This window comes from Colletotrichum aenigma, assembly GCF_013390185.1.
Source record: "Colletotrichum aenigma strain Cg56 chromosome Unknown KSG_Cg56_contig06, whole genome shotgun sequence".
Lineage (NCBI taxonomy): Eukaryota > Fungi > Ascomycota > Sordariomycetes > Glomerellales > Glomerellaceae > Colletotrichum > Colletotrichum aenigma.
This window is the reverse complement of record NW_023500912.1, coordinates 4,567,702-4,585,286: the sequence shown is the minus strand read 5'-3', so window position 1 is coordinate 4,585,286 and position 17,585 is coordinate 4,567,702. Positions and strand designations below refer to the sequence as shown.

The window sequence follows — 17,585 nt, the reverse complement described above, 5'->3', positions numbered from 1 at the left end:
AAGATGTCCTCTACAGGAGATACAGTGGAAGGATACAAATACAACACGACAACGACCGAGCCATACTTCACACCAGATGAGTACCATGACCGAATTGGGAATTGCTGGCGCGAGAACGAGGATGGATGGGGCCTTCTTCTCGCTCCCGCCTCGAGGATGGCACATGGATCCGATTTGGCGTATGGCAATTCGTGGTCGAAGACGACGGCGGCATCAGGTACTTTGACAAGTTTGAGAATCACGAGGTCGAAGTCGTGTAGCCGTCAGCACGAAAGGTACACAACGCGGAATAGTTAGCGTATGGGGAACCGGAGCCGAACCATCCAGGACACTCGCGGAACATGAGATGAGCATTCTAGTGTAATGCATCTACATTCGTCGTACAGCCTCGTACAGCCTCACACAGCCACAACTCTCTCACTCTCCAATATTCCACCAACTCAACATCTGACGTGTCCACGTGAACCACAAATCGCCAGTCTCTCCGACCTCATCACTTCCCGCCCCTCGTTCGCCGATGCGCCGACGCGCCGATGATCAGGGGTCCATCCCGATCCGATCTTCCGGAAGCGGCTACCACCGGGCGGATATCGACCTCAATAACACAAACTGGCCCACGTGATAGAATGCCAATCTCTCCCCCCCCCGAGATAAGCACCACCGCACACGGGCTGGGCGGGAACTTACTAGCCCCATCTCGCGCGCAGGACATACATCATTGTCTGCTTCCTTCGTAGATAACGCTGCGGCTCGGTCCTGGAGGAAGGGAAGGAGCGAGTTTAAGGGTGGCTCGCGTCCGTTGGTTGCGACACGACCGCATCGGCCGGGAGATAAAGGATCAATAGACTTGGAATCTTTGTATAATACCCTCCCACCCCTCTCCTTAATTGGTGATATCGTGTGTTGTCTTGGTTTTGAGAATCCCTCAGGTTTAAATGTTCAATTCCAAGTCGTCATCATTATTCAGCCCATCGCCTTACTCATCCGCCGCGGCGTGTTAGCATCCTGTCTTACATCCTCGGCGGGCGTCCCTAAACACCGCAATGACCCGGCCATTGCACAGCTTGTGCCTCCGCAGCGCAAGGAAACCGATATCTCACGCGTCCATAAGCCGAGACCGCGTCGTTGCTGGGAGGAGAATCATCACCGGCATCAGCTTGCTGCCACTACTCACGACGCCAAACAGACATCGACATTGGATCATGTATTCAACGTCTACCACAATGGCGAGGAGGAACATCCACTCGTCCACGAAGAGGTCGTCGTCGACGGAGCAGATGCTACTTACACCCGTCGAGTCGGCACCACAAACGGCACTAGCCCCCTTGTCGGTGCTGCCCCTTTACATGATCATCCGCTCACTCCTCACCACGACAATCTCGTCGTCGCCCATCCTGCTGCCGCCGTCGTTGTGGATCATGTCGGTGCTCGCGAACACGACGAACCCGATACTCAACCCAGACAAGAACCCGCTGCTGCGGTTCTTCCTTAAGCACACGTTCTATGCCCAATTCTGCGCGGGAGAGAACCCGGTGGAGGTGAAGCAGACCATCAACAAGCTCAAGGACATTGGATTCACAGGGGTCATCCTGGGCTACGCCAGAGAAGTCGTCCTCGACGATTCACAGACCAAGGATTTGGCGTCATGTGGTGAGGGCGAGATGGCAGAGGAATGCATCCGCAATGAGATCGTCCCTTGGGCTGAGGGGACCCTGGAGACGGTCAGGCTGGCCCAGCGGGGTGATTTCGTTGCTCTCAAGTAAAGTCATGTCTTCATTCTCGGGCTGTCTCGCAGCTGCTAATGCCACCACAGGTTCACAGGTGCAGGCCGGCAGGCGCTGTACTCCCTCGCAGAACGTCTCCCTCCCTCGGCCGCCCTGGCCGACTCAATCGACTCCATCTGCTCTCTTGCTTCAGAGCGCGGCGTCCGTCTCTTGTTTGATGCCGAGCAAACAGCACTGCAACCCGGCATCGACATCTGGACCGTTGAGTATATGCGCAAGTACAATACTTCTCCTGGCAATGCCGTCATCTACGGCACTTACCAGGCATACCTCAAGTCTACGCCTCAGACGCTCCGGCGCCATCTCATGATCGCCCGCGGCGGGGGATTCACGTTGGGAGTGAAGCTGGTGCGTGGCGCCTACGTCAATTCTGACCCCAGGCACCTTATCCACGACGTCAAAGCCGACACCGATGCCGCATACAATGGCATTGCCGAGTGTCTCCTGAAGAGGCAGTGGGGCGAGATCTTGAGGGGAGATTCGCAAATGCCTCCCGTTTGCTTGGTTCTCGCCTCGCACAATGCCGAGTCAGTAAGGAAAGCGCGAGCCATATGCGATGCTGGCGAGGCCAGGATTCAGATGGCATACGCGCAACTCCAGGGCATGGCAGACGAGGTGAGCTGCGAGCTTGTGTCGAAGAAGCCGGGGCACCAGGATGCGAAGGCGCGGGGTGTGGACGCATACAAGTATCTCGTCTGGGGATCGACCGGAGAATGCATGAAATACCTGCTGCGGCGGGCACACGAGAATCGCGATGCCGTGGAAAGGACGCGGGATGGGCGAGACGCAATGTGGAGCGAGCTTTTGAGGAGGTTCAAGGGCGTGATTGGGGTCTCGGTATGAAGAGTAGGAGCCCCTGTTGGCGGGAGGAGTTGGCGCTTGGGGGCATGATTAGCTTGCAGTATTGTATAACAGCAAATGATGATGACTTACGAACACGACATCAGCAAACAGCTGAGGTATCTCGCGAAAGCATGCGATGGACCGCTGCGGTCACTTTACGCAGTGCGCAAGGCCATGGCGCCCAGCACGAGGGTCTCTAGCTCCTCCTTACGCTCCGCCTCGTCTTTGATGGCGTCGAGCCAGGGGAGGCCGTTCAGCTTGTAGTACTTGCGCACCTTTGCCCAGTCTGTGGAGGTAGCAATGTTCTCGTCGGTGAAGGGAACAGTCGTGCCCTGGAAGTGTTCCTTCATGTGCTTCTCGACATCCTCGGCGGACTGGGACTTGGACTCGGCAGAGGTGGGGGAGACGATTTTGACAGCAATGACGTCTTTGGACGTGGGGCTGATGCCGTAGCGGCGGTATGCTTCGGCAATCTGGGAAGGGTTAGTTGGTGTGAAGCGATGTGCCAAAGATATGTGTTGCGCGTACGTTGTTCGCAGAGCTGAGAGAGGCGACAAGCTCAGAGTGGACATTGGGGGTCTTGAGGCTGCCATCGACCTTTGCGGTGACGGCCTTGAAGGCTGCGGCGAGGATGTGGGTTCGGGAGACGGCCTGTAGGATCACGATGTCGATGTCAGTGGCGGGCTGTCAGGTTTCTGTCTGGATCGAGACAAGAATGTGACATACCACCGAGGCGTCGACTAGGGCGTACTCGAAGTCGGCATTGCGTGCCAGCAGCTGCGAGTGCAGGAAGGCGGCGTTCTGGACATCCTTGAAGAAGGCAACGTGCAGGGCATGATCGGCGGGCACGTGATCGATGGGGACGGTCTCGATGATGGACATGATGGCGGGCTATCTGTGTAGTGAGTGCGAGACGTCGGGTATTCGGAGGTCAGGTAGCTGAAGGAGGTAAACGAGGGTGGTTGTCTGTCTGTTGTGGCGAGCGAGAGGGGGATTGAGTTGTGGAAGTTGACCGACGACGAAACTATCGCGGGGTCGAAAAAAAAAAAATCGAATTGAATTTTTTGGCACGCAGCAAGGAAGGAGCGTCCAATGTTTCCCGCCTTCCCCTAGACAGTTACGGATAGGTAGGTAGGTATTACGTACCTATCGGCGAATAAACTTGGGCGGTGCTGTCAGCGTCCTGTGCTTCCGTTTCTTGGAGGGGCATGGCGGGGTCTCACAACACGACACTGCACCTGTCCTGATGCATGGGAGCACCACCTCACTCACACACACTCTGCACTGCAACAATCACCACGCGTACCTAATGTTGGACGTGAACAGGTCGCTGAGGGCGGGGAGTGGGCACGGCACGGCGGACAGGCCCGCTTTTCCCGCCAGCTGGTTAAATTTGCCGCCAGCGGTTGCAACTGAAGCTTCCATCATCTGCCGTAAGTCATGATGTTGATGTTGCACACCTAAAGTGCTCTCTCTACCCACCCAGCACTCAAAGTAAACTCAAGGTAAGGTACGCAGTAAGGTAGGGTACCTGAGGGTGGGAAGCTGCTCGTGTCTCGGCCGAGGTTGAGAGAAACCCGGATGAAGCTTCACAAGCCTCGTCTTGACACCCGTACGCCGGGTAAAAGACGACAAAGTCTGTAAAAAGATCCGACTCTTTGGGGCAGCATCCTTGCACATCGTAGGTTTACGATAATCTTCACTTGCGCCCAAACCTGCGCGGGAAACCCACCCAGACCAGCTTCCGCAATTACCTTACCTGTGCTAGGCACGCAGCTCCCAGGTGGCACGGCGTGTCATCTTGGGTCTCGATTCAGCCCTGTTTGGGAATCGATGGTCCTCGGAGTTTATCTGACGGGACGAGATCGTGGGGCGCCTATCCGTAACGGGAACCTGGGGTTGCCATTTTGACCCTTTGCCGATATGCAATCACTATGAATGGAACCTCGCACTCGTTAATCATCTGCCTCCCTTCCAGAAAGCCTTCCAGGAAGCCTTCCATGGTGCATCTGCATGTGCATTGCATCCATCTCATCACACCAGTGAGATTGGCTCCCGGAATCCTTCTGGCTATTGGAGCATCCCCCGAGTGCGAGCATGCCGCGTATTATTTCAGGCTTTTTTATGTTTTTTTGTCTTTTGTGTCTGCCATCTCCATGTTTGGACCCCCAACTCGGACACAGAAGCTCAAAGACAGGCAGGGAAACAGCAGCAGCAACGAGTGAGGGTTCAGACGGTCCAACCTCTCACAAAGTTTACGAGGCGTGCGACAGCCTTGAAATGACGCGGCAACTCGTGGATAGCCAGAAGCCGCGTTTCTAATATTGAATAAGCTGCCCGTCCCCGCGATTCAGCCTCCAATCGTTGGGATAAACGTCGTCGTGTACCTGTCTCTTGGCAGAACCTGACAACCCAAGTCGGCGAACCTACACACAGACGCCCTCAACAAAGCCGATACCAGAATAGAATCCCGGCAGCTGATATTGTCTTGTCTTGTCTGGTCTGGTCTGGTCTGGTCTGGTCAGATTAGACTTGCCAGGCCAGGCAGGCTGATGAGTGGCCAGCTCGGTAAATGCATGTGGGATATGCGAGTCCTCTGTTGCGAGGTCTACCAACATGAATGCGAATAAGAATCCAAGACAACGGGAATGCGTCGTCCATGTTGAACAAGTCCCTGACGGCCCAGCCTTGCCTTGCCTTGCACTTGTTTCAATGCTTCAATAACTCAATCCGGAAAGATGGACCAGGACTTAAAAATATGCGGCCACGAGTCGCTAACCCGATGGAATTGCCGTGTGCTTAGATGGCCGGCACAGGGCATTGCCGGAACGTTCGCGGCGTGGGGGATGAGGCACTAACAAAGGAGCTTCGAAGGGCTCGACCACGCAGTCGATCCGGCTTAGACGCAGTGCCCCTCCCGCCGGAGAGACATTTCGCTTGCAACCAGAGACACTCTAACCTTGAGCTAGAACATTGGAACCCTTGGGGGAGTAGAAGGAGGAGGAGGCGTGTGAGGGTGTTCTTTCTTTGCTGCCACGGGGTTCTTTGAGATAGGGTGACGCCTCCCAGCGCCTCCGATGGCTGGCGGCGTTGGTTTTGGAAATGACATGGCGTCGATTTCTTGAGTTTCGGGCAACAACAAGCGCAACACCAACTGTGGCCAATCTGGCTCCCGTCGGTTGTAAGATGGATGGATGACCGGTGCCAGATGTGAAGGATGATATCGATCTCAGCCTATCTCATAGTGGTCAAGGTTTAGTGCTGGCCATCCGTGACCAAGAATCACTCGCTTCCTTCACACCCTCACGGTGGTTGATGGACCAGCAGACTCGACCTAGAAGCGTCAGCTTCTACGGCCCAGCCCTGCTCGAGCCCGGGAACAGGAAGGATCGAGTCTCTCGTGTTTCTCGTTTCTTGCAGGTTGTTTGTAAAGGTGTCCGTAAGGGGTTCGTCGAGGCAAATGACAGGTTTCCGTCGTGTGTGAGGAGCTCAAGTGGCTGGGCCTGTATTAACCCTAACAGCAGCAGCAGCAACGATGTCTGCCATTCTTTAACCTGACAACTTCGTCCTTCATCGAGATGCGTCTGGGCGTGGAGGGCATTCTTCTAGTCAATCAGAGACAAAGTCCAGGACCCCCAGCTGACCTAGGCCTTCTAGACCCGGGCTTCGACTCAGCTGCATTCCACCAAGCAGCCCCCAGTGCGTAAAGAAGGAGGTAGGTTAGCACCCGCACGCCCGCATCCCGACAGGCTGGGACTCGGTTGGCGTGTTCCCGCAGCCGCCGCGTGTTGCGTCCGTCTAGTGTGTGTTGCGTGCTGCGGTGTTGTCTACCTTGACTGACCAGGTGTTGGTTGAGTGTGTGAGTTGTAGATGGGAGGAGGAGTGATTGCCTGCCCGCAGCCAGAGACACTGACAAGACCTACTCAACACAGAGACAGCCCAGTGGATGCACCCACCACCCCTGGCGCGTGCCCACTACCTAGTACTATGCAGTAAAGCGCAGGGCAGCCCGTCAGCCCTCTCTCCCGTCCCCCCCCCCCCCCCCCCCCCCCGGACGATTTGCAGCTCGGACCCCCTGCCATCGGAGCGCCTTACCTGGCGTGCTGGCGTGCTGGCGTGCCTGGGCCCATACCTAAGGTAGCGTCCCCCCACCCCCCTTGACAGGCACCCGTGGACCTGCACTGGACCTCCCGTCACACATGCACCCGACCGCAGCTGCACCAACAGCAGCAGCCCCCCCTAAAAACGCGGCAACCTCCATCTCTCTGCGGAAAACCCCGTCGCGATACCACCGAGCGACCACCTAGAGTCTGCATTGCCGTCGTCTTGTCCCTGCGCCTGCGATTTTTCCTTTTTGTTTGTATGCGGCCTCCTTTCGCCAGACCTCGCGACTCTCCTCTCGAAACGAGACCATGCCCGGTCGCCCGCCCAAGCGACCGGCGGAAGCTGGCGATCCTGCCACCACCGACGCCGACACTGCTGCTGCCGCGGCCGCTGTTGCTGCTGGTCATGGCAAGGTGAAGCTGCCGCGTCTCGACAAGGGCGGCCAGGAGGACTTCTCCTCCGTCGTCAAGAACCGTCTGTCGTCTTACACGAGGACCGGCCAGGCCTGCGACAGATGCAAGGTGAGTCCACATGTTCTGTCCTGTCCTTTGCCAGACAAGCGTCGAGCCGTCAAACCGTCCCGTACCGACAACCTAAACCACAGGTCAGAAAGATCCGCTGCGATGCCCTCCCCGAAGGATGCTCCCACTGCGTCAATCAGAACCTCGACTGCTTCGTCACCGATCGCGTCACCGGCCGAACCGAACGTCGAGGGTACCTGCAGGAGCTCGAGCGGGAAAAGACCGACATGATGAACCACATACGCGACCTCGAGAAGCTCCTCGAGAACAACGGCATCGAAGTCAAGCCCTGGACCTGGGCCCCCTACGGCATGGCCTACCCTCCACCAGGCGTCACCTACGATCATATGGGCAATGCCGTCGAGGACCCGGCCGAGAAGGATGCCTGGACAAAGGTCGGATCCGTCTGGGTCAAGAATTACAACTTCAAGCCGCCCGCGAGTCGCTCCTTTCCCCGGTCATCACTCGAGTCGCGTCCTGTTCACAACCACATTGGCGTAGGTGGCGACAGCGCCCTTCTCAGCTCCATCAAGGGCACACGCCTGTCCATCCTCGGCACTACGATAGACGTCACCTCCTTCGACGCCCCTGACATGGACGAGCCCGTACCCGATGCCAAGATCTCCCAGCCGCTCTACAACAAGTCCCTCCAGTCCTTCTTGCAGTCATGTATGAACATCAACCCGCCCGTCAATATCGAACTCCCCTCGCGAAGCGACGCATTTACATACTCGGAGTGGTACTTCCTCATGATCTGGCCATTCCTGCCCGTCCTTCACAAGCCGACTTTCATGAATATAGTGGGTCGAGCCCTTCCTCTGCTTATCTCTGCTTGCTGCTGACCATCCCTTCAAGCTGACTCGCATGTACGACGAACCCGAATTCGAGCCAGAGGTCCCCGACCTGGTCATGGTGCACATGGTCTTTGCCACCATCTACTTCCAGTACGGCGTGAGGAACTGGGAGCAGCAGGAGAGCCGTTCCCAGCTGAATGAGCTGTCTAACAAACACTACCACTTTGCTCTGAGCAAAATGTACGACTTGGCCTCGGCGCAGTCTGTCGCTGCCGTGCAAGCCATGGCCATGATTTCTGCTCATAGCCGCGCCTTCCCAAAGCCTGGATGCGGCTCCATGGTCACCAACTTTGCCTTCCACTGTGCCATTGACCTCAACCTGCACCGCGCTGCCAAGGCGCCGGGTGAGACGACAAATCTGGAAAACGAGATCCGCAAGCGTACTTGGTGGACTATTCTGACTGTGTACGTCACCCTGAACGGGCGCCTCGGACGGCCTATGCCCATCAATGTGGAGGAGTACGATGTCGATTTCCCCGAGCCCATTGCGGACGAGGCGCTGACACCAGAGGGCATCGACACTTCCGTGACAACGCCCTGCAATTACCACGTCGGTTTGGCTGGATTCAAGATCGTCCCTCTCTTCATGGAGATGTACTCCAACATCTACAGCGTCAAGCGTGATCCGAAGAACTACGCCGACGTTGTAAACGCGTTGGAGGAGCGGCTTCAACTGTGGAAGGACAGCCTACCAGAAAACCTCCAACTCAACCTTGCCGGCCAGACGGAACACGAAGGCAAAATGTATGCACTATACATACAGATGTATGCGCTCGAGTTCCGTCTTTGTTTGCGTCATCCATCTGTGGCCATGACTAGCGACCGCAAGATGCTCCTGGAGAATGCCCGAATCTGCGAGGAGACAGCGGCGCACATGCTCAAGGCCACCAAATGCATTCTGAAGCTGAAGTCGTTGGATACGACGTGGTATCAAATCGCGGTCTATGGCGCGGCCATCTTCACAACCTTGGTCGCCCACTGGGAAAGGAGGTTCGAGACGACTCCTAACCAGATCGCCAACATTCGCTCTGACATGAGGGACTGGATGGAAATCATCAACGCTACAGTATCACTAATCGGTGAGTAGTGTCACTGCCCATTAAGAAAATCGTGACTAACTCAACTCTAGGCACGGGATCTGGTATCAGCAACGAAATCAATCTCATCATTGAGAGAACAATCAGTTGGATCGAGCACGACTCCAAGCAAAAGGAAGGATCGCTGCCTCAAACGATTAAGCCCGACCCGGCAGACTCGTCACCTTTCCAGCTTTCGGCACAGCCTCAGTCTACACAGGCATTGGCCGCGAGCGCTGCCGAGACAGCTGCGAAGGCGTTCTACGCAGAATCGGCCAACCAGAACGGAAACACGCCGTACCCGTCCCTGGCATACGCCGAGCAGCCCGGAAACAATAGTCTGGCTGCCAACGCCGCTTTTGAGGCGAACAACGCCTACTCTTATACGCCTGCAGTGCAAGCGACCGGGGCGGCAGACGAGACCTCGGCCGAGACCAACCCCTTGATTGCGTTTGCTTCACAGGCAACTCAGCATGTGGCTGACCCAACCGGCTCCGCTGCCGCTGCCGAGCTTCTGTGGCGACAATCCGCATCTCAGGGCAATACCTGGCACGACTGGACCGCTGCGATGGCCGACAGCCAAGACAGGTACAGCGCCAACGCCCTCTTGACGCTGGGCGGCGGTCCTAGGGATCCGAACGCAGTATCAGAAGCGGCTACCGTGGCCGAAATGGCCGCCGTCACAGCCGCGCCGGTAGGCCAGTGGCCACTTCTCCTCTTCGATGGCCCGGGAGGTGGTGGTGGCCAATGAGTTTTCAGTTTCTAGTGTCATGATTCAAGCAGCGTGTTCTTTTCATGTCGTAGAGCAATGCTAGGCGTTCATCGGGGCTGTCATTTAGGGATGGGTTGCTGTGGTTCAGCAACGGGAAAAGGCACCAGGCCTGGAAGGGAACACAGGCCGAATGGTTCGGTTGTTCAATCGGGACGAAAGAGCCCGCTGCAATTTGCAATGATCAAGGTTGGCGTTTTTGGGCCGGGCCAGCCTCAAGGCATGGCGTCGCTTTATCAATATACCTGCCACGTTGTGGGCTTTTGAAGCTTTCAACTGCCTGTTTCTTGTGACTCGGATGTTGTCTCTACTTCCCGTTACATGGTCTGCGCATCCGAGGTACCTTCTAACCACAGAAAATGTCTGCCCAGGGGAGTTTGTGAATTGGGGGCAAAGGCGGACCTTCAACTAACAGAACCAAGCCGTATTTTCTATCTTCTCACCACAGATATCCCGGGGAAAAGCCCTTCCCCTAGAAACCAGCAGGAATCTGCACCCCAAAGGCCGGCGCAAATACATCACCGCAAGTATACCCCTCCGCCGGCATCTGCCCGAGCACGAAGAACGTGTAAAACAGCCCAAACAAGCAATTACTCGCCGCCACGAAGCTCGTATGTCCCGGCGCCAGGTTTCTCACAAACACGCTTGGCGAAAACCTCGCTGCGACGCTCTTGGCGCCCTCGACACTGCTCGCGGGGTCGCCCACCCCGTTCAGCACGACGATCTTGCCCTGCGTCCTGACGGGCTCGCTGGGGACGTCTGGGAACCTGTTGGCCGGGTCAATTTCCCACTTGGAGCAGACGAGGCGCCAGTCCGCGAAGATGGGCGCCACGCTGGGCGCGGCGGCGACCATGCTTTTGAGGTAGGCCTTCAAGTCGTTGGTGTTCTTGATGTGCTGGGACTCGTCGATGCAGACGCCGGAGAGGATGCCCTCGGAGGGTGCTTCTTCCGTGAGGAGGGGGAGCGGGGCAGGCAGGACGGCGAGGGAGGACGATACTGCGCCGGCGATGGCTGGGCCCGCTGTCCCGTTTTCGACTTCAGCGAAGACGCCCGCGAGGACGGGGAACCAGCCGGGGGCGTGGAGGGCCGTGGTCGTGAAGGTGTGGAGGGCGGACCAGTCGAAGGTCTTGTCGGAGCCCGGGATGCTGAGGGGCTTGGATTTCAGCTCTGCTTCGAGAGTGGTGTAGCGCGCGCGGAGGGCAGCTGTGGTTTTGGAGGTGTTTGCAAAGGCGCATATTCCGGGGCCGGAGTTGAGGCATGTGTAGAAGAATGCTTCGAGGCCGCGTTCCGCGTCTTTGATTTGGGAGGGCTGGGCTTGGGTTACGGTGTACGCGAGCGATGAAGGTGTTGGACCTTGTGTGCGTGCTTCAGTACATCATGTTAGTGACATCGGCAGGGGGAACTTACTGTCAAAGAGGAACTTGTCCACGGCCTCCGGGTATAGCTGGGCGATTGTCTGCCCGAGATGGGCACCGGACGAGACGCCCCAGAAGCCCAGCTTAGTGCGGTTCTCCGCCTTCATGACGGTGTAGTGGTCGACGGCGTTGGCGTATGTGCCCATGAACCGGCCGACATCCTCGCCGTTCTTTTTGCACTTCTTCCCAAACTCCTCGGCGCGCTTCTCGCGGAGAGGGAATGCGGCATCGTCAGCTCCGAGGAGAGGAGGCTCGGAGAGGGCGAATTGTTTGCGGTCGTCTTCGGTGGCGAAGCAGCGGAAGGAGGGTGTAGTCCAGCCCCAGCCGCGGTAGTCTTGAGTTTCTGTCAGTTTGTGGTTTGTGAGACTGCCAGGTATGGCGGGCTTACCGATGGCGAGAAGATCATATCCTGCGAATAGAGGGGCGTAGTCTTCTCCGAACCGGACGAGGAAGTTGGTCGACGAGGAACTCCAGCCTCCCAGGGCGACGTGAACTGCGCCCTGGTGAGGGGTGCCACCTGGAGCAGCAACGTAGGGGAGTTTGACGATGGCAAGGTCGACGGTTGGTTGACCGCACTTCCCCTTGACCTTCTTTGGTTTGCGAGGGTCATCAATCTTTGCGTGAACCTGTTGGATATGAGTCGAGAGTGTAGTACAAGAGAGGTAAGGAAAGGGGGCTTCACTGTCAACCGCGCACACTTGAAGACAGAGTAACAGTCATGCCATTCAAGTTCGGTATTCGGTTTGATACCGGCGAAAAGGGTGGGGTCGATGGCATGGTGCGGGTTCTGGGCCTGAACAGCAAGAGTCATGAAAGAGCCCAAGAGGCCGATAGCAGCAAGGAAAGGTCCCATGTTGATGAGGCTAGAAAGAACGCAGTGGTTGTGGAATTACATCAAGACGTGCACTGGTCGAGGTTTCCGTCACTTATACCGTTGGATCTCGGGAGACAGCAACATACGCTTATACATATTCTTTCAATCTCCGCATGAAAGCCATGCAATGCCAAGAGAATCAATCATACCGGGATCAATGATGGCGAAAATTAGCAGTACTTGGCAAGCAAATTAGACTGGGGATGACGATGGAACGGCTTTTACCTCACGAGGTTTACACATTGATGGTAGTCTCTACAATCACCGAGGGAGCATTCATGGCTTGAATAGCAACTCATAGGTCAACGTGAGCCGTAGGTGTTTGATTGAAAATGGCCTAGCGTCGCTGTCTTCCATATCTCCCCGTCCTCATGTCAACTTGCGGCTGAATCATTCTGGTACTAAGAATGCGGCTGAAGGAGCGCCACACCACCTCAGTCCTCGTCTACGCCTCGCCAGACCAAAGCCGATCCCACGCATTCTCGATGACCTCCGTCTGAAGCTTCATCAGAAAGTCATTGAATGGCACTGGTTCTTCGCCATCCAACCTCAACATCCCATTCTTGACACCCCGCCAGCCCTCGACGGGAAGCTTGACATAGTCGTGCCCGATGCCGTGGAAGTGTCGGACTTTGCGTGTTCCTTCGCCGCGCTTTATAGCTTCGTATTCTGTTTGACACTCTTCGCAAATCATGCCCGTCTCAAAAGTGATGTACAAGTACGCCGAGCCATCTCTCCACCGCCGAAAAGGGCGGGCTGGGGAACAGAAGCCTCCGCATGTGTACCATGAGTCACTCAGCAAGTCTCCCTCGTCTTCAGGGGAGTTGATCTCCGACCCATGGTCATCTCCCTCCGTCATATGACTGACTTTTTGCTTGCCATCCGCTGGCTGATCGTTCTCTTGGCACTTGGTAAGTCGTGACAGTAGAGCAGAACCAACGATACGAGCGTAACGGCGGAGCGTGTCGTCATTTCCCAACGCTCGACTTAAAAGCACCAGCGCCTGTGTAAGTGTCCACACATATGTACCATCGTTCCATTTAATGGAATCACTCAGACCGTCGAAGCTCTCTTTAAATAATTTTCGCAGGGTTTCTTCGAATGCCGCCTTGGGCCCCATGACCCAGCACATGTAGGACAAGCCGATCCTGTGAGATATAGTAACTATTGGGGATATGTGAGGGATATTTAGTGAAAATGGGCGTTCCATGAGGCTGGCGAGAGACTGGAGGCGTTCTGTTTTGTAGACCGGGTCCCTCGACCGTCGAAAGAGTTCTACCTGAACGTTTGTCATCAGGGTCAATGCCATACGAATTACCCACACTGGAGTGACAGATGTGATGGGGTACACGAAGACCGTGTCCTGACTATCGAATACTTCATTCAAGGTATTGAGAGCCTTCTCCGCATCTTTGCAGGCCTCAAAGTACATGACGGCAAGATCCAGGCGAAGAGGTGTGCCGGCATCGAGGTTGTCTAAGAAGGCAACCACTTGTTCGTAAAACTCAACAATGAATTGCTTTTCGCCAGCTTGCACGGCAATATCACAGAGTAGAGCAAGTCGGTCTTCTCCTTCCGTCGCGTAATTGGACGCCAACCAGGTGATCCTCTCCAAAAGGCTCCAGCTCTTCAAAGCCTGGATGTAGCCGGCTTGATCCGCCTTTTGGTAGAAGACACTCAGCTCTGCAACAAGATCGGATGCTGGAGTGATGCCATCGGGATCGGAATTCTTGGCCTTGGCGTAGTACTGAAGCGCCGAGTCGAAATTCCGCAATTCTGTTTGAACTCTGGCGTACGTAGTACACACAGCACGCTTCAGCTGTCTAGGAATCTCCACTATCCGGAGCTGAGATACTGCAGCGCCAGCGAACTGGGAAGCACCTTCATTTTTCTTTGCTTGTAACAATATGTCACAGAGTACAGAAGAAGCTCTGTACCACTCAGGATCATTTGGTTTGCAAAGCTGTAGAGCGGTTCTGCAAGTCTTCTCGGCCGGCTCCAAGTAGCCATTCTTGAGAAGAACTTCAGCTGTCGCACGATGACCGCCTGCATCTGGGGTCACATCTTCTACGAAGAGACCCAAGATACCCAGGCTGGCCATAGCCTCATCAAAGACGACTTCTGTCTCATCGCTTGTTGTGACATTTTCGAATTGGTCTGGAAAGTTGAGACGGCCTTGCTCCATCAGGAGGTTACCTTTACCAATCTGTTCGATACGTGTTAGTATGACCATGTCTTTTGTTTGTAGTTTCAATTGCCAATTTGAGCATTGTGAGGGCGGATTGGGCCTTACCAATTGCATGATGCTCTGAAGACATTCCCATGCCTTCATAGCATCTTGTAAACTCAGTGACTGATACAATTCCTGAAGATAACCCTTGGCCAGGCCTAGACGAAAGGTGGCGGGTTCTTGTTCAACACGGCACCACCATTCCACTACAAAATCACTGAGACTATCCTTGATTTCTGGAATTTTCACAAGCTTTGCCCAGTCTTGAATTCTGATATCAGTGACGGTGGTTGAGGCGTAGCGATACGTCATTCCAACCTTGCCCATCATCTTGGAAAACCCAGTCTTGTTGCTAAGTGCCTCAGCAAAAGCCTCAAGGACCTCAACCTGTTCCTGGTGGGTATGTTGAGCCACCTGGATATTACTCCAGTGATACAGCAGAAATACAGCGCAATGTTTCTGGAGGTTCTTGTCAACATCCGTGCGAGAGGGTTGAAACAGCTTCGTACTGCTCAAAAAGATCCGACGGTGGGCTTCGGAGGGACCCCAACGCAATGTTGAGGGTGCATGCGGGCCATCTATGAAGTAACGCCTCATAGACCGCTCTTTAAACTTGACAGGAAGAGGTCCATCGTCGTATACATCGTCATTGTCATCGCCATTATGCTTCAAGTCCTGAACCATGGTGACTTTACTAGCTTGCGCCTTTGCTCGCAATTCAGCGTCGTAGCCTGTTTCTGCTACTTTGAGAAACTTTGACGTAAACTCAGGTATGTCTTCAAGGGTGAAGTCTGCTTCCTGTGATAGATGCCTCAGAAGAGACTGAACCTCATTTAATGTCAGTCTTCGTTTAGAGAAAGCTATCCAATGAAGTATCGAGGCAGCAATCTGTTGGTGACTGATCGGCGTGCGGCGGCGACAATCTGATAACAAGCCTTCATAGATGTCATTCAGGTCGTCAGGCTTATTCTGATTGAGTGCTTTCAATACTGCGCCCTCGCGGCCAAGACTGTCCAGTTTGGTGAGCATGTGTTCCGCATATAGCATGTCTACCGCGAGACGTCAGCATGTTCGAATCAAAAGGCCAACTGGCCACTTACTTGGTGACGTTTCCTCCACCGCAACGGCAACCCGCTGCTTAACGTATCGGGAGAATTTCTTCAAGCAACCAAGGGAATTGATACGATGCCATATCAACACCTTAAAGTCTTGTCGCTGCTTATCTTTGGTGGCTTCAATTTGAAGCAGGCTGATGTCCGTCGGAAAATCTTCCAAGCGTTCAGGTCTAGAGGTAACCACTAGCGACATTCTCAGCCTTTCCTCTGTGACGAACATGGACAGAAACCCCTTGAAGGCATTCCAATCGCGCATCTCATCCAATCCGTCGAGCACGACAAAGAGATTGAACTTGGAGTTTTGCTCGAAGAGAGGCTTGAGCAAATATATTGCAAGGTGTTGCCAAAGGCGGTTGTTGATGTTGATGTCGTCTCTCGCAAGCTGTGCTTTCAGCTTTTCACAGGCAGCATTGCTAGTCTCTGCAATCTGGATGACAATTGATACCATGCAGCTGAGAAAAGAACAGAACACATCGTCTTCCTCACGAAAGTAGAAGTGAACGACACAGGTGTGTCCCGTTTCATCCTCTCTGGCCCTTTCTTCGAGCTTGTCGTAAAGGGCCACTGCCAGATGACTCTTTCCAATACCAGGCTGGCCAGTAACTGCAAGAACGGGACGTTCTCCGTCCTTCATTGCCAACCAATCATTCCAGCTTGGCTCTGAAAATACCCAGTTGCAAAAGTCTGGCAGAAGTGTTTCCCTCAGGGCTTCAGATTCTTCCTCGATGTTTCTTCCTAACCCTGGTATAAAATATCGAATGGCCCTGGCAGATAGTGCTTTGTCTCCCGATTCTTTAGCGTCCTTGACGCCCTTCACAGACGATGCGCTGCCTAGCATGTCACTATTCGCCTGGCTTTCTTCCGCTTGTCCTCCAAATAACTTGAGTAATTTGGCGACATCGTTCTTAATGTTCTCGGTGTTCTCATTGATGCTGTCCATGGTGTTTTCGAATCTCTCTAGCATCTGGGTATGAGATCGTTGGTTTTCATCCAACTGTGTGGTCATCTTGAGCGTTTCCTCGGAGTTTCCGAGAATAGCAAACTCCGTAGCTTGTTGGAGATGACCCAATCTCTTGTTCATGAGGGCTCTTGCTCCCCCAAGCTCACTATCTTCTCCCTGAAAGAGGTTGGTGATCCATTTTTTGAAACGGCCAAGTTCGATGTACTTGTGCGCGAAGCCGCACATAGTGAGAAGCGAGGTAAATACCTCCATTAGGCAGTTTTGATAGGCCTTTTTCTGGGGAAGGCGTGACTCGAGAATGCTGATACGTTGAAGAAAGCTGTTCATGTCTTCGAAGAAAACAATGACAATGTCGTAGTCCGCTGAGACTGAACGACAGGCCTGTAGTACGTAGGTCAAGGCCGTCCCAATAGCCGCGGCCGGGGGAAACGCTGGAGAAGCTGCCTCGATGATCTGGTTGGCGCCCTTTTCCACGTAGTCCAGATTAGAGGCAAGGAGGGTTCTCAGGCGGTCGACTTTGCTCTTGTCGTGCCTGAACTTGTGGAACTTGTTCATTTGTTCCGTTCCGAAGTCGAGCATGCCTTGAACGTTGTCGAATTTGCGTTCTAGGCTGAACCCGACAATGCCCTGATAGCCTTTCATGGCTTCCTGCCAGAGGTCTTTGACATCGCGGTCGTCATTTGACAGCTGTTTCTCGACGTCAGATGACGGTTTCTTTTCCGCACTTGGCATAGCCATCGTCGCGCAAGTCTCGTTCGGTGGTATGGAGTAGTGTCAACGTGGTCTCCCGGCTGCGTGCTGGTACATCAGTTATGGCAGTCAGCCCAGATCAATGTCAGCCGAGGGAACCGCCGCTGAGAAATGTGGCCAGATATCTATTTCATGTGTTGATGATGACGCTTGGCGTGATGCTGAGCGCTAATTACTTTCTCGTGCCGGAATCCTTGCATGCTTACCTATGCAGTGAGATCTTGGGGGTGTCCATTTCATAGGACGACAACCAACCAACCCCCGATTGTCAGCCCATGCAGGGTTTGAC

The 17,585-nt window shown here is 54.7% G+C and overlaps 5 protein-coding genes across 5 annotated transcripts; 2 read left to right on the top strand and 3 right to left on the bottom strand.

Moving 5' to 3' along the window:
* Positions 1 to 1,223: 1,223 nt before the first annotated feature.
* On the top strand, positions 1,224 to 2,627 carry CGCA056_v010248 (putative proline dehydrogenase; the record flags this gene model as incomplete). Its single annotated transcript, XM_037325495.1, has 2 exons — positions 1,224 to 1,759; positions 1,814 to 2,627. 2 exons carry the CDS (start codon positions 1,224 to 1,226, stop codon positions 2,625 to 2,627), a joined length of 1,350 nt encoding a protein of 449 aa, XP_037176639.1.
* A 155-nt stretch (positions 2,628 to 2,782) lies between these two features.
* Positions 2,783 to 3,509, bottom strand: CGI121 (EKC/KEOPS complex subunit CGI121; the record flags this gene model as incomplete). The annotated part of the gene is made up of 3 exons (XM_037325494.1): positions 2,783 to 3,100; positions 3,156 to 3,278; positions 3,354 to 3,509. 3 exons carry the CDS (start codon positions 3,507 to 3,509, stop codon positions 2,783 to 2,785), a joined length of 597 nt encoding a protein of 198 aa, XP_037176743.1.
* A 3,530-nt stretch (positions 3,510 to 7,039) lies between these two features.
* On the top strand, positions 7,040 to 9,933 carry ASG1-7 (Activator of stress genes 1; the record flags this gene model as incomplete). Its single annotated transcript, XM_037325493.1, has 4 exons — positions 7,040 to 7,252; positions 7,336 to 8,052; positions 8,108 to 9,185; positions 9,236 to 9,933. The coding sequence occupies 4 exons, from the start codon at positions 7,040 to 7,042 to the stop codon at positions 9,931 to 9,933; spliced, it is 2,706 nt and encodes a 901-aa protein (XP_037176642.1).
* A 490-nt stretch (positions 9,934 to 10,423) lies between these two features.
* On the bottom strand, positions 10,424 to 12,219 carry CGCA056_v010245 (uncharacterized protein; the record flags this gene model as incomplete). The annotated part of the gene is made up of 4 exons (XM_037325492.1): positions 10,424 to 11,304; positions 11,359 to 11,700; positions 11,755 to 11,992; positions 12,049 to 12,219. 4 exons carry the CDS (start codon positions 12,217 to 12,219, stop codon positions 10,424 to 10,426), a joined length of 1,632 nt encoding a protein of 543 aa, XP_037176641.1.
* A 466-nt stretch (positions 12,220 to 12,685) lies between these two features.
* Positions 12,686 to 17,284, bottom strand: CGCA056_v010244 (uncharacterized protein; the record flags this gene model as incomplete). The annotated part of the gene is made up of 3 exons (XM_037325491.1): positions 12,686 to 14,446; positions 14,534 to 15,519; positions 15,571 to 17,284. 3 exons carry the CDS (start codon positions 17,282 to 17,284, stop codon positions 12,686 to 12,688), a joined length of 4,461 nt encoding a protein of 1,486 aa, XP_037176640.1.
* Positions 17,285 to 17,585: the final 301 nt, after the last annotated feature.